We start from the raw sequence: 23,009 nt of genomic DNA, 5'->3' as shown, positions 1-23,009 counted from the left end.
TGTATGAACTCAGCACTTTATTTGATGAGTGCAAGCCCACAATTACTCCACATTAACTTTCTGAAAGAACTGAATTCATAAATAACAAGTTAGTAGTAATTCATTTAGAACATAATTGAGCTCAGGTCCATCTTGAATCAAATCCATCCCAGCTTTGTTTTTACAACTCATCAAGAAAAGGAGTATTTCCCAAATCCCCAGTAGCTGCCATTGATTTCTTCCCACTGATGAATTTCTTTGCAGCCTGAAAAAAAAAAAATCAGGAAATGAGGAAATATTCACTACAACAGAGTTGATGCTACTCACAGCACCAGCTTCAAGTTACTAAAACAAAGAACAAATCCTGGCACTACTGTCATATACCATCATGTAAACAATCCTCCTTTTGCTGTATAAATCTAATTGCTTCTAATGCAGCTGCTCATTCTATTGTAAACAGAAATGGCAGATAGACAGTTGGATATAAAAGGCATGAACTCTAAAAATGGTTATTCCTAGAATAATTATTACACCATAAAATACACTGTATCTCATTACTACTAAAGCTATTGCTAGTTGCTAAAATACAAATAATGACTGTGAAAAAACAAATTTTGTATTTCAGAATTTCTCTGTATGATAGACTTTCAGAAATTTGCTTCATGTATAAGCAACAAGGTAATGTGCAGTAGCAATGAAGTTACATCAATTTATCACTGAAAGCTTAAGTGTTTTATTAAACACACCCATTACTCTAGACTCAGGAATCCTAAAAAACTTGATACGGAAATCACCTGCACTGGAATTAGTATGAAGTTTGCCACAAATATTAGTTGGCAGTTTTGATAAATTTAAGTGAAGAAGATAAAAATTTTACGTAATTCCCAGCTACACTAGTTTTATAGTGTATTAAAGTCTTCTGTTAATAAAATAAGCGAAGACATCAAAAGATACCCAGCTGGGATTTGTAAATGAGCTACCTTTTCTATTTTTAAAGATAGTACATGTGTGTGTTTATAAACACACAGAAACAAACCATCAGTTTTCCATAAAAAACCTGACACAGTGATTAAGGAACACCTGTAGATGCTGACACATACTTACATTCACAACATCAGCAGTGGCTACAGAGTCGATTTTTTGAGCAGCAGCAGATGGGGAGGTGTGTGTGCCAGAAACCAGGGACTCAGAGCCAATTTCATTCAGCAACCCTTTTGAGGTCTCCACTGACATCAAATAGTTGGCTTTCAGCTGATTTCTGCCATCAAACAAAGCATCAAGAATGAGCAAGCTTGTAAGTCCTGCTATTACCTTTCCTACCACCCCATAAATACAATGAGGTTTTGGTCCTTTTAAACTTTTCAAGATTCCGTTTTGAAAGGTTTCCCTTTTTTAATAGGGAAGGATTCTGTGGTTAGGAAAGAAGCACCACAAACAGTCCAAGCATGAAAATGACAGGTACTTGAACACCGGCTGTCTCCCCACACAGAAGATCTCTAGCTCAGGATTTGTTTCTGTCTGAGGTACCTAATGCAGTTAGACAAAGTATCAAGTTTAAACCTAATTTTCTCATCAAGAACAGATACATGCAGAGCAATTTCGCCCCAAGTGACAAAGAAGGAGTCAATGTAAATGGTTAGGCTCCTCCTGTAATAGTTCCATGTTTTGTTAAAAGAGTTTATGTCTTTTGTGTTTCATGCAGAATCACTGCTACATATAAAAACCTTATTTTTGTAAGCCAGTCCTATTCTGGAAACAAAAAGATAGAAAACTATTGATTCCAATAGCTCATTATTAAGTAGCTTGGTATTTCTGATTGAATTGCAGACTTTGCAAATAGAACTGACTGGGTTTGAATGCTGTTTTTCTTTCTTTTTTTTTTTTTTTTTTTTTTCTTTTTCCCCTCAATAAAGGAAAAAGAGGAATATAGGAAATGTATGAAGCCATTCCAGAAAGGAAACTTCAGAAAAAAAAACAACCCCAAAAAACTAGCCACAGCTGCACTGTGTGTAACTCCCTAATAATAGGCAGCTTTGCAAAAAAAAAAAACAACAAACAAAAAAAACCCACAAACAAAAAGAAGAAGAAGAAAACAAAAAACCACAAAACCCACAACACACAAAACAAATAATGCCCAGTATAAAAGTCCAGAATCCACCATTTAGCTACTAGTGACTAAGGCAGAACCAACCATATCTAGGCTATCATATTTTGTGTAACAATGTTTTACATGGAGTCTTGTATTTTATATATGCAACAGACAGTATTTTCATTTTGCTACTTGAGTCTGTACTATATTATTTTGCACCACTGCAGCTTTAAAAGCTCAAAGCAGTTTAACACTATTTGGAGACCCCCTGCTCCAAATATTCCTAGGGGCATGTATTTCCAGCACTTGGTGTAACATCACTAATTCAGTGCTTTACACTTGCACTGTACTCTTTTTCTTTGAAGATGATACAGATTGCTTATTATAATTGTTTTGGGAATTGCCCAGTGTAACTGTAAAGGGAATTACCTAAATAATGCAATTTAGGATTCTAATTCAAATACATCTTAATACTACAGAGTATGATTAAAATTACAGCATCTGCTGACACTTGCTAATTTCTTACACTGAAAAAATCTTCAGAAAACATTAACACTTTACTAACAAGTTTTTATTAGGAAATAACACTACTGGAGAATCAGTACAGCTTTGAAAAAGAATATTGACAGGGGCTCAGTTTTAATGCAGGACCATGAATAGTTCCCCACAGAAATAATTACAGGATAAGCTCTGCTGTACAGAATAGTCTGTGTGTTTGACAAGTAGCTGCATGTTAAGAAAATTCTCTTTACATGAGAATTATTTACACACTTACTTTGCCACTGTGATATCAGCATCGGTGACACCGCCCTGAGCAACTGCCTTTACCTGGTTCAAAGCAGCTTTAATGACCTGAGGAAAATTACATCATTTAAGACTTCTTCCCACATCAAACTTCAACATGTTATTTCTAGTATCTGGTTTCTTGGAAACTTCAAGGGAAGAGCAGCTGAAAATGTGAGGATTGTCTGCCCAAACACGATTCCGAACAGTTTCTTAACAAAACTAAAAACACTGTAATAAATGCCCAAAAATGCACAAAAACCAGTGTGGATTTTAACTGCACCACAGCATTAATCTATATGGTCTCACTGTTTTTCATGAAAGTGCTCAGTTCTGCCAGCTCCAAGAGACAGCAGGTTCTTCATGATATACTCAGGCTTACGAATGTAAATCAGTAATTTCAGTCAGCAATTCAAGGCATTTTACTAACTTCAGTTCATATTATGTGTCTGTCCTTCCCACAAAGCAAGTCTCATTCCCAGCTAACAGATCTAAATCATAACTGAACATGCAGCATTCTTATACAGGAAATCAGATGAATTTCCTTTTTTTTTTTTGATGAATCAGTCACTCTTCTCAAATCAAAACACTACTTTGAAGGTTACGTTGTTAATGCCTAAATTCTAATCAGCAACTCACCTCCCCAGCATTTGGAGCCTGCGATATGGTATAAATCCCAAAGAGCCCAGAATCAGAGTAATTAACATTAAATGCAGAAACCTGCAAAACAAACATCATCATCAACTGTTTTAAGTATCAGAGTAATTCAGCATCAAGCACTGGAAAATAATTACTACTAGGATCTAAAATACTGTAATTCAAGAAGCTAAACTCCATCTGTGCTGAGGAAAGATTAGACTGGAAGCCCTTCCTGATACACTGTAATGTGTGCAAGAATGAGCCAATTAAGATACTAGCTGAACGTAGTAACCTTTCAAAGATAATACACGTTTTACTTAAAAATCAGAACACAGTAAACCTTGGAACTTACATCAAATGGCTGGCTGGTTACTTTAGCAACACTCTGGATCAATTTGTTGGTAACACTGCTTCCCCTCTTGACAAGAGGCCCAGCACCTAAAACATACTGAAGGACACTGAAGGCATCTGCTTCTCGGCTCCCAACAGCAGCTCCTTCTGCTACAATAGCAGCATGGACAAGCCTATCACCAGTCTGCTTCCTGATTTCTCCTAGAAATACAACAGAATAAAAGGTAATACAGTGTTGAATTAGAAACTACTGTACATTCAGATGCATGGAAAAGAAACATTTCCCTTTAACAAGAGAAGAGCCAGGGCCTGAAGTTGCTGCATGTCCACTCAGGAAGGCAGCATGAGGCTGAAGGTAATTTTAAAAACTCCTTTACATTCAAAATTTTTCTTGCTAGCACAAAACCCAGTACCTTAGTATGCCTCATTTGAACCTGATCCTAAACCATACACAGTGTGGGATGATACAACTCAAGAGTCTCCACATAACAAATACCCAGAAAACAGTGCACCTTCTGTTCATAATAATATTTACGCTGGCTTATAGAAACTGAAGTTATTCCAGTCAAATATTAAATGCTGGAAACTTCCTTTTTCTCCTTCATGTCTTTACAGAGACATCTGATACTCCAACTAAACAATAGCTGTTGGAAATGGTCCAAGACACTCCTCTGAAAGAGCTAAGCCTTGCTTTGACTTACAACATTTAACACATCTTCCCGAAATAGAAATCCTACCTCCACTTCCTGACAGCCCTTAACCTACTCTTACAGGAATCTTACCAAAACCGCCAAGAGAAAACATATGGCAGCTTGTTTTTCATTTTATAGAAAAAATGATGTCCCAGGTAAAACTCTGTTCAAGAGCTCGGTTCAGTTTTATCCCAGAACTTTCCATGGTGGAACCTTTTGCTTATTTAAATGGGATATGTATCTGAACTGTCACTTCCAATGCTCAGCATTTAGTGCAACTGTATGGTTTTCAGCTGTAACTCTGAATACTACTACATTTATAAACAGAAAATCAGTCACTCAAAATAGGTATAAGAAACATCCTTACCCCCTCTATAAACAGCCTTGGCACCAGGAGCACCAGCTCCACTTCGGATATTTAGGAATTGCTCTGCAACTTGCTTTAAGGTAGAGTGCTTTATACCTGCAATACAACAGTTACTCCAAATAATGCAGTGACATTTTTGAAAAGCTACAACAGTTAAATAAAAGTCAAGATTATGGTAACGGTTTATTTCTACAGAGAACTCAAATTTCTCCAGCAGTTTTCCCATATGACCTGCAGTGTTCATTGAGGAACATACATACCTATTCCTACGAGAGCCATTCTTGAACTTGTGAAATTGTTCTGTACAAAATGGTGAAGCTGCAACAGTAAAATCACATTTTAGGGTGTTTTATTTAAAGAGCAAAAATTGTGTGTGTTTCTGACATAGCCCCTTATACTTCTTAAAGCAAATTCCAAAGTTTCCAAAAGGAACTGTCCATAGAGTGTAATTTTACTGCACTCCCCAGGGACAGCTACAAAACCCTTTACACAAGAACACGTGCATTTCATTGACAGTCAACAGAAAGACACTGACATTAACCATCTTTTAAAATGTGAATATGAGTTCTGTACCCAGTATTAAAAGCTGCATAGAAAGAAATTATTTCAACACCAGATCAATAAGGTAGCCAATACTGACTGTATATATACAAAAATAATTTTCTCTCACAAATGTCACCACATATTCCTGACAAAAAAAACCTGAAGCAGATCTTTAACACAATACAAAGAACCCTACCTGCTCAGAAGTAATTTTTCCAATTCTGTAGTCTGGACAATACAAGGGATTTGCCAGAGCATTTTTGTAAGCTGCAGCATGCAAGTTTTCCAGCACTCCTGAGAGGAACAAGGTTTCAGATAATTAACCTAAGAGCCACGTGTAATGAAGGTTACAAATGAAGCTAAATGAAGGAGAGCTGTGGTCCACTTTAAGGTCCACTTTTCCATAAGATTTGGAAAAGCAGGGCCGGAACAATCCAATTTACAGGGAAGTTTCCAAATCCTTGGGCTGGAGCAATCTGGCCTGAGGCTGCCTATTCTTCTGTAACTTATTAAAAAGTAACCAAAACAAACAGATATATAATAACTTATATATGCTCAACACTTGCTGGCTTTAACAGCAAGCTATAAATGCAATCGGTGTTTAGAAGAAGCGGAGCAGCATCCTTTTAATTATCATCTCCACTGCAGGCATCCCTTGTTCTTCAGAAAGAACAGACTCTCTAGAGTGCTATTTGTAGCTTTGTGTGGTGTCTCATCTATCTCCCTGCTCAGATGAAAGATGCTAGTGTCTTCAATTCCCTTCTTATTAGTTTCTTTGGCATGCCAATAGCATTCTATATATTCCTGTTTGATATTCTCTTTGTATTTGCTCACACTTTCTGCTTAAGAGAAAGATTCCTTTCTTCATAGTTCTGTTTCTGAACATAACTGTAACTGAAAATATTACAGTACTACGAAAACCAACCTGCAGCTGATCTAAGTTAAAAAAAAATATAACTAATTTTAAAAAATAGTAGCACTTCAGTATAAGGTAGATATTTTTCCAACATTACACTGTCACTGTCAATGGGTTACAAAGGTAAACATGTTTCAGACTGGTACAAATTCTGTTTATTGAGTAGAACTACCAGGGTGATCTTGGATGACAAGAGTTAATAATACAAGATATACTGGAATAGGCTTGATCTGACTGAGACTTTGTGTTGTGTTTCCTCTTTTGTTTTCCCTTAAACACAGAAATCTAAATTTACAATCCTAAAGCTGGAACCCATTTTCGGTGTGATGAAAATACATATTGTTTTAATACCAAAATAACCATACAAATTCAAGATGTCTTTTGTGGGATACTGTTTTCACACCAATGAGTAATACCTAAATATGGTTTTCACAACATAAGCTTCTGCAAATACATTGTCAACAACAGTATTGACTTGCACATTCTTTGGTTGTACTCGAAAAGAATTAAGATTGTAAAATGGAAGCTGTCAAGGAGAATGGTGTAAGATGTCTTCAGCATGTTACTTGCTAAAAGTTATCACAGGCTAGAAAAACCTGTGTATTAAGAAAATTCCATTATACCAGAAACACCATACCTATCAATAAGCTAAAAAATTCAATGTTCATGTGACAGAGCAAAAGGGAAACTATTTTTTCCACTTTTTTTTTTTTTTTTTTTTTTTTTTAAAGGAAATACTGCAGAGCCAATACAGTGGATCAGAAAATACACTTACCAACTTGAGGATTCTGAAATGCAACTGTTTTATCAACTTTTAATTGTGGCTGAAGATCAGCTACTTCCCATGGTCTGAACTCTGGTGCTGTGGTAACATTCAGGAGATATTCCATTACTGTATCACTAGATAAAAAAAAAAAATTACAAAGGCATTAAACACAAGTAACACATACTTCTGCAGTTGAAAGCAATTTAATTAAATCTGTAAGTAAAACATTAACAACAAAATGCATGACTCAAGCCAGAGCAATTATTAGCACTGCTGTACAAAGCAGGATAATTCAATTCTGCCGCATTTGCATGCTCAGTAACATGACACAGAAGTTGAATATTAATACAGTAATTTACTGATTTATTACAAAAGCATGAGAATAGATATTCCTCCCACCCTCTAAAATGACAGGTCTTCACTACCAAGCAGTCTTAAAGGCGGCAGTAATTCCCTTCATAGCCCACCCAGATACCTACACATAGTCTCGCAGACATTCAACAGAGTAAGCCATTTGCTCTCTTGTTGCGTGCACACTACATGAGAAAAAAAAAACCAAAATCCATTTCAGCAAAGAACACAGAAGTGAATTTTCACACATACTCCCCGCTGATCAAATTAATCAGATACAGACTGGAGTAACTACTTAACCTTAAATCTGTCTGGGATGACTGTTTAAACACATACAGAGCAGAAACAGACATGATTAAAACTCACATCCTCAGAACTCAAGTAATAATTTTCAAGTAATAACAAGTGTTTTGTGACCATTAGAATTTAAGGTACCTCAATAATTCAAGGTAAAACAGCAAATAAAGTTGAATAGCAAAACATGAAAAAAAAAATCTGTGCATGTATTAAACAAAGCAATTTAGGAATTACTCTCTTTGGGCAGAAAACATAATTGATCCTGTCCTTTTCCTTCAACATATTTGTTACTGACAGGACCAGAAAAGGGTAGATTCCTAAAACACTATTTTTGACCAAATTCTATATACAAAGGTCTTACTGGATGATTTCAAGACACACTGAAAGAAAGCAGATACGGTGAGATCCCTCTTTTTTTCCTCTTTGTCTTGTTTTCTAGGCTTAAAACCCTCAAATCACAAAAGCTATCTCCTGTCTGTACTGTTCCCAAGATTGCAATAGATTCACAAAAGATGGGAGGAAGAAAAAAAAAAATCTACTGACTTTAGAAGTCTATTCTCTATTCTCAAAGTCTGCAAAGGCAGAAAGAAAATAAAGCTCCTAGACAAATTATATTTCTTCCATGTGCACAGTATTTTTATTTTGTTTACTGAATGGTGTTTTTAAAATACAAATCATGAGGGAACCCTTGAAACTTAAGAGAACAAAAAGTACAAGATCTTCCTTGACAACATTCACTATTCAAGCACCACTTCCACCTACACATTGTTGTGTTTATTGTCTTATGTTTCCTTTAGTCCTAGAGCTCATTTGTATCTCACCAACAAGTATTATCTTTCTGTGTGGGTACAAACCTCAGGCTGCCCCCAACAGCTTCAATGCCACGAGTGATCCGGAAGGAGGAAGCTCCTTTAGTAGTCTATTAAAACAAACAAACAAAAAGGCAACTTACAATTCTAGCTATTTAAAAAACACATATTGAGCTAGAGGCAGCAGTAAGAGAAACTCCTCAGAAATATTCCACACATACACAAAACTGGGTTTGTATCAGCCACCTGGACTAATTTTTACTCCAGCTTAAATAAAATGAGTTACGTATATATTTGAATATAGATATACTATGTATATCTAATTTAAGACACCAGAGGAAAGCATAATTATAGACGAGTATTACATCCTATCTTCCAGGAAGCCGTTTCATTTCTCCTGCAATGAACCACGTAACCAAGTACCACTGTACATTGTTCTCCACTTTGTAAGATCTCTTACATTAAATTTTACCACACCATTTATTTTTGCAATAATAAACTTTTGACTATTTCACTTACTGTCAACATAATAACAAAAGCAATAAACACCTACCAAATTAGATGCAAGACGAAGCAGGTGAGTAGTTCCCAGGTTACTGGTGGTTTCATATCTGCTGCCTGTCTTAATAAACACACCAATTCTTGAAGCTGGAGAATAGTTTTCCAGAGATGCAATAACTAAGCCATTTGGTAATTTTGTGATCTGTATTAGAAAGAAAAAAAGATTATTTTCATTCCATGGAAATACTATCACAGCTCTGCTTTGACCAGGTTTTAAAAACATTAAAAAGCAAGGGGAAAAAAAATCAACCTGTATTTTTATACTGACCTCAAGATTCTGAGACTCTGGAGATAATTTCACTTTTGCTGCAGTTGCTGAGGGTGAAACTTTAGGAGCTACTTTAAGTGAGTAGAATCTCTTCTAGAGGAGAAAGCATAAGAGAATGGATTTCTTTAATTAGTTCATCATGTTTCCTTACATACTGAAAAAGAATCTGATTCTAAAGTAGAAATACAACGAAGAACTTCAAACACTGGAGTAAAAACAGTGATTCCCTTGTAATTCCTCTGATTATTTTTCACATCAGTCAGAAGCTGTGCCATGACTTCCACAAGGTCTCTGGAATTTCAAGAAATAGCACTGAAGAATCTTCCCTCCCCTCCTCTCTTTGCAGCTGTACAGTGGGTATCCCTCTCAATCCCATACAGTCTGTAGGACACCTGCAGAGCAATTAACTGAACCAAGAGCCACAACAATCCACAGGCGCAGCACAACACCTCGGAGGTAACTTTAAATTCCTTAGCTGTAGGCAATTCAGCTCCTGGAGAGTCACCTCAGAGTTCCAACCTGTCTGTGCTGACTGCTGCAAGCAAAGAGGACACGTAGGCAAGACCCCAGACTGCAGCTTGAACCTGTTTAAAAAAGGTCTAGAGGCCATGAAAATGATCAAAGAACTGGAGCACCTCTGCTACACAGACAGGCTGAGAGAGACGGGCGAGTCCAGCCTGGAGAAGGCTCCAGGGTGACCTCATTCCACCCTTGCAGTACCCTAAAGGGGCTCTTAAAAGAGATAGAGAGGGACTTTTTACACAGGCAGACAGTGACAGCACAAGGGGAAATAATTTTAAACTGTCAGTGAGTAACCTAAGATTTTAGGAAGAAATTCTTCCCTGTGAGGTGGTGAGGCACTGGAACCCATTGTCCAGAGAATTTCTGGATGCCTCATCCCTTAAAGTCTTCAAGGCCAGGTTGGATAGCGCCCAGAACAGTCTGGTCAAATATAAGATGTCCCTACCACGCAGGGGGCTGGAGTGACATGATCTCTACTGTCCCTTCCAACTCAAACCATTCCATGATTCTAGCATATTAATAACCAGAAGCAGTCCTTCACATGAAAGAGGTGAGTATCACAAGAGCCCTGCCTTCAGCTGGCAACAGAAATGACAAGATGATTGATTTCAAATCCAAAATGCTATTATCTTCCATCCATTTTAGAAGTTGCTTATGCTAGCAAATTCACGTATTACTCTTGTTTTTCACATTAAAAGACAACTTAATTCCCATACACCTCAAGGTGAAAACTGAGTGACAGAGACCACTGCACTTGGCTGTACAGATGCCAGTGATGTAATTCCCATTGCTTTATCAGAGACTGTTCATTGTATGAATCTAGAAAAAACTCCTCTCCTCCCTCACCGAGGGTTTGCTAGGACACCTAGTTTCAAACTACTTATTTATGAACTACTGCTGCATATCTGAAACTGACTCACAAACCCGCTGTCACTCAGAGGTCCCACTGAGATGTCACTCCATCCCACTCGAGCAATTTCCAGCGGACATCCAACACAGGTGCCACTCAGCTGTCCGCCAGCTCCACGAGAGCCTTCGGACAGGACAAGCCCTCTGCCCCCACCCCGCCTCCAAGAGACGCCAAGCACCAATGCCAAGGGCACCACCACCTTGTCTCAAGCAGCTGAAGCTTCTCCAGCGCGCCGGGATCCTCTCACCTCCCTTCTCTCCGTGCCCCGTCGGCCGCTGCCGGGGCGGCTCTGGCAAAGCCTGGGGCGCTGCGGGACGCTCCGGGCCCGGCCCGCGGCCTGTCTGACCTTCAGCCGCCGTCCCGCTGCGCCGCCCGCCGGCCCGGCCCGGCCCCGGCCCCGGCGCCCACCCGACCCCGCGGGCAGCCCGGCAGCCCCGCTGCCACGACCGCCTCCCGCCGCCCCCTGCCCGGCTCACCGCCCGGACTGGCCGGGGCCAGGATCGCCCGCAGCTCCCGGGCCCGGACGGCGGCTGTCACCGCCGGCTGCGCCTGTCCCGCACCGCGCACGACGCGCCCCGATCCCGCTCACCGAGAGGGAGCGCGCGGCCACCGGGAACCCCTTCATCGTCCCGCACCCCTCGGCTCGGCCCCGGCCAGGACAAGATGGCTGTTCCGGAGGGAGACGCCGCCTTCCCGGCACGCCCCGCGCCGCGCTGACCTTCCAGCGAGCGCACCCCGCACTCGACTGCTCCGGCGGGCGGCGCGCAGGGCGCCGACAGCGGCACCGCGCGGGCACCGGGGGCTGTGCGCCTCCCGGGGTATCGCCCCCTCCCGGGCACGGGGGGCCGCGACACCCTGCGGCGCGCCGGCTCCCGGAGGCGACGCTCCCTCGGGACTGTGCCCCAGGAACGCCCGTCCGGAATGGCTCTCGGGGCCGTGCCTCGGGACGCGGGGTCCCGCGGAATGCGGTGCCCAACCTATGTCGGAGTCATTCCGTGGAGTTCGCAGCCGCTTTCCCCCCGAGCGCTGCCTGTGAGAGCCGGGACAGCGGCGGTGCCTGCGGGTACGGCAACTCCCGGGGCGCCGGAGCCGGCCTCGAGCGGCATTTTAGCGCGGACATCGCGGAGTGTCCGCCGCGGCCCTGAGGGGCGTGGGGCGCGGAGGCGGAGCCGGGCCGGGCGGGGCGGTTCCGCCCCGGTGGGTTCTTAGCGGCGGTGCGGGCGGCGCGCCGTGTCGCACTCTCCGAGTCCTGTCATCCCGTCCTAGCCTGCCCCGTCCGCCCGGCTGTCGCCATGGGCTCGACTCCGCCCGTGTTCATCGGCGCCGAGGAGGTGGAGAAGCACCTGCACCGCGCCAGCCTCCTGCTGCCGGCGCTGGAGGCCGCCCTGGCCAACTTCTCCGCGGGCGCGGCGGGCGGGGTGGTGCAGCCCGTGCGCACCGTGCTGCCCGTGCCCCGGCACGGCGGGTGAGGGCACGGCCGGGCTGCCCCGGCGGGGAGGGCGGCTGCGGGGGGCGGGCTCGGGCCGGGGAAGGGACCGGGTGGGCGGATTTGGAGCTTCAGAAAAGGCCCTTGGTACCGCGTTACTGATAAACCGGCCCGTAGGGGCGGGACGGTCGCGGTCCGCTGGCCGCGGGCTCCCGTGATAGCGGCGCGCCGGTAACGCAGGTGGTTCTCCCCCGAGGTACCTCGGAGTCATGCCCGCGTACAGTGCTGCAGACGATGCGCTGACAACCAAGTTGGTGACTTTTTATGAGCACCTGAAGGACTCCTCTGTGCCTTCTCACCAGGCGACCGTCCTCCTATTTGACCCCAGCAATGGTGCTTTGAAAGCTGTAAGTCTCGTGTGTCCTGCGTTCTTCTCTGCTCGTATTTCCAGTTCTCACTTTTGCTTCTTGGAAGCTGGAGCTGATGTAAATTGTCCTGAGTTTGCCAGCAGGATTTGGTCTAAAGCTGCCCATTTTCGTTTCTGTTAAACTGTCCTCACTGTGCTATTTTCACATAGCTCAGAGGGTAACTGGAAGAGAAAAATTATTATTAGAAGTTTATCTTGCATTTGAAAGCAAAAATATCCCCCTCCATCCCGCTGGGTCAAGAATGGATCTTGAACCATCTTTAAGTCTCAAGCTGAAAGAGATTTACAATTTGCATTGCAGAGAATAGTATTCAGAGTCTGATTACTTTTTCTTTATGTAAAGAATTTAAGGATTTTAAAGAATAGTGATGATTTGCATTGCACTTTAATGCTGATGTTTTATTAAAGAGACAAAACTGGTCAAGAAAACGATCTTGGATTCTTCTCCCAAACCTCTTGGGCTTTTGGCCTCATAATTAATATGTGTGTGGTAGCTATTGGACCTTGAGGCAGGAGTGTCCCACGTGTGATACACGTTTGAGGAATTCCGTGGTTGCCTGTCACACCCTGCTCCCAGGACAGAGCAGACTGGAGAACCGCTGCTAGCTTGCACTGGTCTCTGCTCTTCCTGGAGTGCAGAATATTGGAGTAATTTCTGTGTATTCCCTGCACTGGAGAGCCAGGGAAGTGCAGTGCATCAGGGGCTGTGAATTAGAGGTGGCTCTCCTCTGACCATTTTGTCTCCTTTTGTGCTGATGGAATGATATGGAAGAACTGAAATAAACAGAGAATCTGCCCAGTTTAAACATGTCTTTGTATGGTTTGTTATGATAATAGTTGCCACCTTCTATATGTGTATATCTTTTATATCTGTAATATATCACATCATTCACAAATTGGATGAAAATGTTTGGTATTTATTAATTTTTCAGTGTTCACTTCAGTCTGTTTGAATTTTTTTAAAGGTCCTGGATGGCAGTGTCATTACAGCAAAACGAACAGCTGCAGTTTCTGCCATTGCTACCAAGGTGGGTCTTCTGTTCCCTAAGTGGGGCTTGGAGTTATAAATAACTATAAGGAATGATGCAAATGACTTTTCATCTAATGCAGCTTTAAATTAGATTTATCATAACATATGCACTTTCAGGGAAAACTTAAATTCACTGTTTTGAGTCAGTCATATCTGGCTTTAACAACGTATATGATTGGAGAGGAAACCTGAGCTATATTTTTGTGGCTTCTATTGCACCCTCTTCTAGGAATTTACTGAGCTTTTGCTGTATTTTCTTTCTTTTGTGTTTGTGTTAACATGCCCCTTTATGGCTTTGGGTGATGTAGCTGTGGTGATACATTGAATTTTATTTTGATAGATGCCTTCTGCTGTCGGGATGGGACAGGTGGGTTGCACTGGACCTGTAAAAAGAGGGAAAAAGCATATTTCCATTTCTCTTAAGATAGACAGTGCCCAGTATAGATGGATAACTTGTCCAAAGGTGTCTGTCTGTCAGTGTCTCTGTTGTCACTGGAAGGTGTCCAGATGACTGTCCCTGACCATGGCCATGAACTTCAGTGTCTAAAGACAGGTGAGGTGTATCTGGCTGTGTGTTGCTGTATATCACTTCAATTTCACCTGGAAATTGCGTTGGCATTCTTTTTTAAAAACTGTTTGTGGTTGGGCTGCTATCAGCAGGAAGAGAGCAAGTGACTGTACATTGCACAGGAGGGTTTTAGCCTTCACCTCCAAGGCTGAGGCAATAGGAGGGCCAGAACTCAAAAATACTGTTGTTCGTCACTCCTCAGCTTTGCATCAGAATGAAGGCTGATCTCACCATTTTGTTAGGGGCAGCCTTCGTGCCAGGGTGACTCTATCCATGGCAATGGAGCTACACTGGCATAAAATTAAGTGAAGGACCTGTCCCCAAGAGCCTCTCCTGAAATCAAAGGGCAGAGTGATTTACAATGGACTCCTTGGACAGGAGGTTACAGGACCTCATTCATTTTGCCCATTCTGTATTTGGTCACTTCTGGTGGTTTTTATGCAGTCCGTGCTGGCTTCAAAGGAGCTTGGCTGCTGAAGGTACTTCAGTATCAGATCCTTCACTGTCATCTGTTGTTTTGGAAATTCTCAGGTGTTTGAGTTTAGCTCATATTTGTCATTTTGTCTTCTTTAAGGCATTTGTTTTTCAAAGATCCATGCTCTTACGCAAAGGACCTTTGAAATCAGTGCTTCATAGTCTTTAAAAGGCACATTGCAACAAATTCTTATTACTGAAAAATGGATTCAATGAGTTTTTTGTTGTTTTTTTTTTTTCTATTTGTTTGCAGCAGAATAAACCTTGAGAGCCTAGACAATTCTAAAACTTTTTAGGCAGGAGTGAGTGACCACAGCAAATGCATAATGAAGACACAAGGATAGGTTAGGGCTGGACTCCAGCAGCTCTGTCTTCCCCTTTGCCAAGTACTGGTGAATCGTGGACAAGAACTGAACCAGAAAGCCAAAAGCAACTGTAGAACTGAGTTTTATAATTTGTTCCTCACAACCGTTTCTACTTTTACAATGTCTGTGTTTTATGGATCTTTCTAGGCCAAGATACGCTTGTGGTGTGATTTATGGCTTCAGTGAGTTCAAGGAGGTGGATTATGGGTTAGTGTGGAGCTGACAGGAACAGTTTACCTGTGCAGCTGCCACTCTCAGTACTGATGGTTTTTGGGATTCTGAGCCGTGCTTTCAGCCAGTGCAGAACATCAGCACTGTGGTTTTAATCAGCCACACGGGTGTGTTAATGTTGGAGTGTGATGAGGCCCCAGAACTTGCTGTTCATGCTGTTGCATGTTAAATCTGAGTTTTGAGTCAGACAATTCAACACTAGAATTAAGCTAATATGTGCTTTGGTGCTACTGATGCTTGCTTTTGCATTTAAAAATAGCCCAATATATATAGTGATTATTGAATATTTGCTTATATACTCTTTTGTTGTTTAAAAGGACTAAGAATACCATTTTTTTCTGTAGTATTTTGATATATATTTGTAATATCTGTTAATATATTGTCCTTACGTGTTCTCTTTTTTTTTTTGTTTTGTTTTATTTCTGATACTGTTCAGTTGTTAATGCCAGCTTTTGCAGAAGTGCTGTGCATTTTGGGAGCTGGTGTTCAAGCATACAGCCACTATGATATCTTCACAGAACTGTTCACATTTAAGGAGGTAACAGACACAGCTTAAGAGGATACAATTATTTTTTCTTTATTATGTTGCAGGATTCATTATTTAAAAAGTACAGGCAGTGAAGTTGTATCAGGTCAGGCTGGGATGGAGTTCCTGTTCCCAGAGCAGCCCTCACAGTGCTGTGCACGGGCAGCTCAGGGGGTCTGATAACACCAGTGTTTTGGCTACTTCTGAGCAGCGCTCACACAACATCAAGGCTGTCTCTCCAACATTGGTTTCTGTTCTATTAAACTGCCTTTAACTTGATGCACAAATTTCTCCATCTTATACTCTCTTCCCTTTCCCTATGCTGCTGGGGAGGGGAGTGATGACACAATTTTGTGGGCACCTGGAATCCAGCCATGGTCAATCCACCATGAAGGTTAAAGTTCTGTTTCTACAGAACCTGAGAATAGTCAGAGCAGCAAGAATTTCTTGCTCAAATGTTGGTATTTAAAAAGAAAAATGGTTGGAATCAAAGTTGTTTCAGATAGCTTCTTTTCTTAGAAGATCCTACTGTATATGCCATACCTGGACAAGCTTTTTGTGACTTTCACTTAAATGTATTTTTCAGAAATATTTGCATTTTATAAGAACAGCTCTACAAGGAGATGTTATTCTGGCATCACAAAACAGGCATTCAAATGTAGCTGAACACCCATGAAATTTACTCCCGTGTGTGATAAGGGGGAAAAATTAAAGGGGGAAAAAAACCCAACCTTTAGGAAATGCTTAACTACCTACTGAAAAACAAAGTGATCTGTTTCAGCAAGGAGAGATTCTCCAAGTTAATCTCTGTTTTGTTTTGCCTTGTTTTTCCCCCTGAAGGTCAGGATATGGAATCGCACCAGGGAGAAGGCAGTGAAGTTTGCCGGCTCTGTCAGCGGCCCCGTGCGCGTCTGCTCCTCGGCCCAGGAGGCGGTGACAGGGGCTGACGTGATTGTGACAGTCACTATGGCCACAGCTCCCATCTTGTTTGGAGACTGGGTGAAGCCAGGTGCCCACATCAATGGTATGTTGTGTTCCCATTGTGCGCTGCAGGTGTTGGTTAGCACGTTGTTCAGCAGCAGCAGCTGTTGAAAAGCAGTTCTGGGCTTCGTGGAATGAATGTTCTTTACGTTTAGACTTTGCCTCTTTAGTGAGGACCACTTTTCCCAGCCTTGTCCTCCTGGAATGCCTGCTTAATCCAGCAGGGGATTTTTGCTAGAGCATGGGATTTTCTCTTTTCCCATAAGTTCTTTTCTCTTAGTGGTGCATCATCTTTGCCCTCATGTTGTCATTATTCTCACCTTGCTCTCCATTTAAATAACCCACACAAATGTTCTTATTTCTAAGTAGTTACTGCCCGTTGTTACATTGCCCTGGTGGTGTCATCTTTTCTTCCACCGATTTTGTAGTCCCCTCTATTAGTTTCTTTTGGGGCTGATCACACTAATTTACTTTTTTGAGTTATGAAGATGAAATAACTGAGTTCAGAAAATCATAATTTAACCTCTAATTATGGTGAGGTTTGGAGGGGTGCTTTTCTTTGTTGCTCTCCTTGTAATGATGTTGCCACAGTATTGTTTGGAGTCTCTGGACGTGCCTCTGTTTGTTTATTTTTATTAACTGTGGGCTTTGTTCAGATGACCTTGTGCACTTTCCAGATAGCATGGTGATAAGACAGCAGCAAGTTCTCAAAGGGAGCAATTTAAAGAAAGGTCCCACATTCCAGCAGCATCCCACCAATTTTTCAAACTCAATTTAGTCCTTTGTCATTGAAAGTCGCTGTCTGTGTTGTGTCATGGCACGGAAGCCAGAAATACAACAAAGTCAATTAGGGTTCACAGTCACTGGGGCGACACAGACACAAAGACCTCTCCTTTCCTTGGCATTTTTTTACCCTTCATTGAGGCATTTGTAGTGTTTGAAGAGGCATTTGAGCAACAAATGCAAATTTATGGTTCCTTAGCAGTTGGACAAGTAAAAAAAAAAAAATCTGAATAGAATATAACTGGGTAGTCCTTTTAGTTTTTGTTGGGTTTCTTGTTTGCTTGTTTTTTAAGCCCATAAAAAGTTGATAATGGTCTTGGTGCTGTGTATAAAAAATTAAGCCCCGTGATTTGTTTTCAGATAATCTAATAAAGTTGTATAAAATTTATTTGGTAATGATTTGATGTAAACAAGAGTATGAGAGATAACAGACAAAGAGAGAGGACTTTCTTTTGCCTCAGCTATTCAGATGCTTCTGACAAGGATATTTTACTGACATATCAAATATCTAATGTTTTCTTGTCTTACCCATCAGTATTTTTCCAAGGCTAACACTGGATTTTTTGTATATTACAGTTCCATAATAGTGTTGATTGTTACTTCACACGTGTCTTTTGAACAAAAGGTGGTTTGAATTTGTTTTAAACATTGTTCCCGAGTTCATCAGTTTTGTTGCTTTAGCTGTTGGAGCAAGCAGACCAGACTGGAGAGAACTGGATGATGAGCTGATGAAGAATTCCGTTCTGTTTGTGGATTCCAGAGATGCTGCTCTTACAGAATCAGGAGATGTTATTTTATCAGGGGTAAGACTTTCTGAAATGATGGGCTTTATTTTTGTGGCCATTGGCTTGCGTTTGAAATGAGTTGCTATTGATGATGTCCTGCACTGAAACCTTTGGGGTATCAAATGTAATTATTAGTACTTTCCAGGCAGGGGTTGAAAGATAAATTGGTTTCAAGCTACAACTGCTCTGTCTGTGACCAAACCATGCAGGCTCTGTATCTACCATTATATGACACCACATCACAGTAGCATGTTTTCAGCATTGGCTCTTGATGATAACAATGTGTTGCTGTTGAAAGACCTATGTTTCCTGCAGTGTTTGATTATCATAAATATTCTTCAAATCTATTTATTAAAACCTGCCACTTTCTTCCCATGAGATTTCAGTGTGATTGACACTGAATGGACCAGCCCAAAGAATGGACCACACAAGCCAAGCAGACAATGATCTGCACAGATCTGCCAGCAGGGGCTCTTTGAGGTTCAGTGGGGTTTTCTTTTTCTCTTTTAATGTGTCTGCAGAATAAATATGATTTACACTTTTGAGGTTTAACATAAGAGCTCCAGATATGGTAATGTGTGTGGAATCCCATGTGTTTTGTTGGACAAGTAACAAGCTATCCACTGGCAAAAAAACTTACTGGCTGAGGAAAATCTGCCAGCTGTTTTTCTTTGAAAACCATTCTGCTCCTCTGATTTCTGTCCAGTTTCTATATAATTTGTCTGAATGTTGATCTGCTTCACCATGGAAAGTAATCAGTTTTGGGATGCAGCACTGGAGGAGTTCATTCTTTTGAAGTCACTCAGAAGAAAAGGGTTTCTTTTCCTCCTAATGCATGTATGGGTATTATGTTTCTGTATAAATATGTATTTTTTTTCACAGGCGGAGATTTTTGCTGAGCTGGGGGAGGTATTGAAGGGTACAAAACCAGCCCTGCCTGAGAAAACAACAGTGTTTAAATCACTGGGTAAGAACAGCCCCTCCTGTGTCCAAGTCTGACAGAAAACAATGCCTTGTTCTTTTTGAGGTCCCCCATGCGTGGGAAAGCTGCTGATCATCTTCAGAGCCGCTGTGGCAACGCACTGTCCGCAAGAAAGTAGACTGTGATTTGCATTTTCCCTTTTTATTTCCCTTCTTTTTTATCTAGCAGGATTGATGTAATGAAAAGTGATAGGAAAGCAGGCAAACAATGGAAGTCCATTTTCCATTTCACAGTTGTTCAAGACATGACTGCAGCATTTATTAATAGAGCTCCAGCCCGACTGCCCCGCTGTTCCGCCCGTGGGGTCTGTCTGACCTGAGACAATGTGACACTGTCCTGTGGGGCTGGCCTTTGGGAAAGGGTGGCACTGGGGATGGATTTTCATGCTCGGAGCTACATGACATCTCCAAAAGGGCCCGGTTGTGATACCAACACTGAAAATTAGATTCCTGCTGTTACATTAGCTCCTTACGGCACACCCAACACTGCATGATGGCTGTGGACTTTGAATGTAACACTGTCGGTGTTTGGGATGGGAAACAATTCCTGTTCCTATCCAGTTAGATAATCTCCTGAGTCTTCCTGTTCCTTTCTGAAGCGGAATTATTTGTACAGCTGAATAACTGTTTGAGGGTAACTTCAATTTTTTTTTTTTTTCAGGGATGGCAGTTGAAGACACAGTAGCAGCAAAATTTGTTTATGATGCGTGGTCAGCTGGTAACTAAAGAGAGAAGTCTACAATGCCAGTGAGGCCAAGAAAATTGTTTGCACTTAGTTTCCTTTAATCCTGTGTTAACAAGAAAGGCACCAATCCTATCTGAATGTGGCCTGTCTAGAACGTTCTAGAAGGAAAAGTAAAATTTCAGCAAGAGACTAATTTCTAGAGTCTTCTAATTTCAAGTATTAGATGTTTGCAGTGATACTAATAAGGGTATCTTTACATATTTTGGTATCGCTCTGGAATCAATGCCCTTCCTCCCTAATTATTTATGTAGCAGGAGCCCGTGTGTAGATTTCATGGTTTTTAGAGGGACAGTTCATTCTGGTGTAAAATACATCAGTTTGAAGAATGGACTCTGGCATCATGTTTACCTGTGATGGTACTTTAAATGCAACTGTGGGTTTCAGTGCTCCAGTGACAGTGACCTTGTCTTCCATCTCCTGGGTACACAGCCCACATCTTAATTCCTGAACACCCCTTCCCTTCCAGCTCACACTGGAAGGCACCATTTTTTTTACCCTTTGCAATCCACCTTCCTTTGCCCTCAGAGTCAGTGGCTTTTCACTGAAGAGCACGGTTCTGAGTGGGGGTTTATGTAAATAACCATACCTCTGTAGTTAGGTTTCTGCTCACTGCCTCCCTTAGTCCATGCCTCGCTGGGATATTGCCATTTTCATATTGCAAGGAGTCGCACAGAATGTGAGAATTGATAGGTGTTTTGATTTAACTTTTATCTGTATTCTGTAAGGAGATTTTGCTGTTAATCTATGGTGCCTCTAAGTTGCTTTTCTAAGCTTCTTGAGGGCTGGAACCACACAAATTGATTTTAAGTTATACAGGCAAATTATTTCCAGTTTCGCTGTGCTGTGCTTCAATTGTTAATTGTTCTGTTATCACAGATATTAGCTGGGGCAGGCATTTTCATGATCCTTTCCTGGCAGAGGAACCCAGTGACATAAGGAAAAGTTCCAGTTTTGTGCTGTTATGCAACTGCCTTGAAAAAGAGTGAGCATCTGCTGAAAGACAGCTATTGCCCTGGAAACAAATTCCTGTCTCAGGCTCACAAGTTGTGCCTTGTGGAATTTTATTTCTATTTGCATATTATTTCATGCAGGCTATTAAGTGTTTCTTCATGCTGTGGAAGAGTTGGATGACAGGGCATTTTATAACATGGCAGTAGAATAGAGGAGAGCAACAGGAAGGAGGGTCAGGAGCAAGCCCTGGAGGGTGCATAGGCAAGTGTAGGAGAGGTTAATGAGTACAGTGCAGGTGTGATGTAAATACTACTCCCAGTTGTAAGCCTGGTGTAAGCTAGTCGGAAAAATGTACTAAGTGGCAGAGGTAGCATAGAAAGGTACCAGACCACTAATAGGGCTGAAGGGTGTTTCATATGGCTCCAAACTGAGCTCCACTGATCTGTTCATTCCATCAGAAGGAATGACAGAAATTTCTCTGAGCTTTTAATTGTAGCAAAATTACTCTTCTGTTTCTACATGTTTTGTTTCTTCTCTGTCGTTTCTGAAGTGTTCAGAAGTTTATGTGTTGACTTTGTTACTCCAGTCATGCAGAACTACACTAACCTGAGGTAAACATGAAACCAAACGCTTCAAGAACTCCATGGAAACTTGCAGTTAATAATTATGACAGTATTATCCCAGTTCTGTGCCAGTGTTATACCAGATTTGTAATTTGAAGTGAAACGTAGTGTTTGGGAGGAAGACAAGTCCAGTTTATTTTCACATGTACTTCCCTACAGATTATGCACTTTAAAAAATAAATTGAGCCAGTCCAAAGACCTGGTTCTGAAAACCCACATTGTTCTCAGCTTCATTGGCAGTGGGAGATTTTGGGAGCCTGGCTTCAAGTGTTGTAACTCTGATGTCATGAAGAGGACTTGGTTCAGTTACAATGGGAATTGCTTGGATGCCACCTTTAGACTTTCTGAGGGGAAATAATAGCATCAATTCCTGTGTTTCCTTCTCTTACAAATTAGTGGATCAATAAATTGTGTAACTTGCATTTATATTAAAATTAAATAGATACTTCTGTTTTTCTTTGATTTTGTTGTCCATTTCTTTTCTGGTTTGTGGTCGATTTATTTGAAGACAAGAAAGAAAGTATTCAAGTTGTTGCAGTGACTGCTCTCTCTCTGAATGTAAATGGAAGAAATAGGGAGTGCTGTGTTCCTCTGTGATACCCAGTTTTGCAGTTGTCCCATGCTGCACATTCTTTTAATGTCTGTCCAGTGCAGAGTATTCAATCTTAAGGAAGGAGAACTTTGCACTTGGCAGGGCTCATGTGAGATTGCCTGGTTTTATGGTTTGGGTTCTGCTCTAGGATTGCACATGTGATGCATAAAGCCTCTCCAGCTGAACTGAGCTATTCAAATGTTCCTAAGGAGTCACAGCTAGGATTGCAGGGCTTCCAAAGCCTAAAGGAAACAAAGGGGTTGGTAAAAAAAAAAAAAAATCTCAGAACAGCAAAGCACATAAGTGGAAAAAAACCCTGAAATGTGAATCGTCCTTTCTATTAATTTCCCCCCAGTTTTTTTCAAGGGGTTGCTGTATATTATCCCGTGAGAAAAGAATTAGCACTCTTGCAATTTTTTTTTAATTACAAAGAATAAAAATTAAAAATTTATTCAGTTGCCTAAAAATAAGTGTCATATGCGGTGCTCTGGAGCTTTTTAGTCTCTGGATGCAGTTTCTGGAAGACATGAGACTCCTGCAGCTCTGGTGCTGTTCCTTTTAGCTCCACAGTCACTGCAAATACCTAAGGAGGTGCCTGAACACTGAGGCTGCCTGTGCCAACTGAGTTACTTATGTGCAGATGGTCTGTGCTGTTCTCTCTGGCTGTCAGAGGCTGCA

At 41.5% G+C, this 23,009-nt stretch overlaps 2 protein-coding genes across 4 annotated transcripts; one reads left to right on the top strand and one right to left on the bottom strand.

Moving 5' to 3' along the window:
* LOC120759644 (cytochrome b-c1 complex subunit 2, mitochondrial) lies at nucleotides 1-11,597 on the bottom strand. 2 transcript variants are annotated; one of them, XM_040079130.1, is made up of 14 exons: nucleotides 11,433-11,597; nucleotides 9,412-9,504; nucleotides 9,136-9,285; nucleotides 8,628-8,692; nucleotides 7,605-7,661; nucleotides 7,135-7,259; nucleotides 5,640-5,737; nucleotides 5,161-5,218; nucleotides 4,901-4,996; nucleotides 3,843-4,042; nucleotides 3,491-3,571; nucleotides 2,844-2,920; nucleotides 1,084-1,237; nucleotides 1-244 (listed from the first exon to the last, which is right to left on the bottom strand). In XM_040079130.1, exons 1-14 carry the CDS (start codon nucleotides 11,466-11,468, stop codon nucleotides 161-163), a joined length of 1,374 nt encoding a protein of 457 aa, XP_039935064.1. In that variant the 5' UTR covers nucleotides 11,469-11,597; the 3' UTR covers nucleotides 1-160. The 2 variants fall into 2 exon arrangements, with proteins under 2 accessions (XP_039935064.1, XP_039935066.1); XM_040079132.2 differs by having other exon boundaries at nucleotides 9,412-9,501; nucleotides 11,433-11,540.
* A 438-nt stretch (nucleotides 11,598-12,035) lies between these two features.
* CRYM (crystallin mu) lies at nucleotides 12,036-22,201 on the top strand. 2 transcript variants are annotated; one of them, XM_040079494.2, is made up of 9 exons: nucleotides 12,036-12,308; nucleotides 12,526-12,676; nucleotides 13,662-13,724; nucleotides 15,801-15,902; nucleotides 16,731-16,914; nucleotides 18,336-18,457; nucleotides 19,322-19,406; nucleotides 19,655-19,725; nucleotides 20,082-22,201. In XM_040079494.2, the coding sequence occupies exons 1-9, from the start codon at nucleotides 12,136-12,138 to the stop codon at nucleotides 20,103-20,105; spliced, it is 975 nt and encodes a 324-aa protein (XP_039935428.1). In that variant the 5' UTR covers nucleotides 12,036-12,135; the 3' UTR covers nucleotides 20,106-22,201. The 2 variants fall into 2 exon arrangements, with proteins under 2 accessions (XP_039935428.1, XP_039935430.1); XM_040079496.2 differs by lacking the exon at nucleotides 19,655-19,725 and having other exon boundaries at nucleotides 12,065-12,308.
* The last annotated feature ends 808 nt before the right edge of the window (nucleotides 22,202-23,009 follow it).

The sequence above is a fragment of the Hirundo rustica genome, chromosome 15 (genome assembly GCF_015227805.2).
Source record: "Hirundo rustica isolate bHirRus1 chromosome 15, bHirRus1.pri.v3, whole genome shotgun sequence".
In the NCBI taxonomy this organism is placed as follows: Eukaryota; Metazoa; Chordata; class Aves; order Passeriformes; family Hirundinidae; genus Hirundo; species Hirundo rustica.
This window is presented reverse-complemented; position numbering and strand designations above follow the sequence as displayed.

Bases quoted from the DNA above. Each gene is read 5' to 3' on its own strand.
- LOC120759644 (XM_040079130.1), bottom strand. From the start codon at position 11,468: ATGAAGGGGTTCCCGGTGGCCGCGCGCTCCCTCTCG. The intron at 5,738-7,134 runs GTAAGTGTATTT...TGTTCCTCTCAG, and splicing joins ATTTCAGAATCCTCAAGTTG to GAGTGCTGGAAAACTTGCAT. The intron at 2,921-3,490 runs GTGAGTTGCTGA...AATTTTCCTCAG, and splicing joins AGGCTCCAAATGCTGGGGAG to GTCATTAAAGCTGCTTTGAA.
- CRYM (XM_040079494.2), top strand. From the start codon at position 12,136: ATGGGCTCGACTCCGCCCGTGTTCATCGGCGCCGAGGAGGTGGAGAAG. The intron at 13,725-15,800 runs GTGGGTCTTCTG...GATACTGTTCAG, and splicing joins TTTCTGCCATTGCTACCAAG to TTGTTAATGCCAGCTTTTGC. The intron at 19,407-19,654 runs GTAAGAACAGCC...TCCATTTCACAG, and splicing joins AACAGTGTTTAAATCACTGG to TTGTTCAAGACATGACTGCA.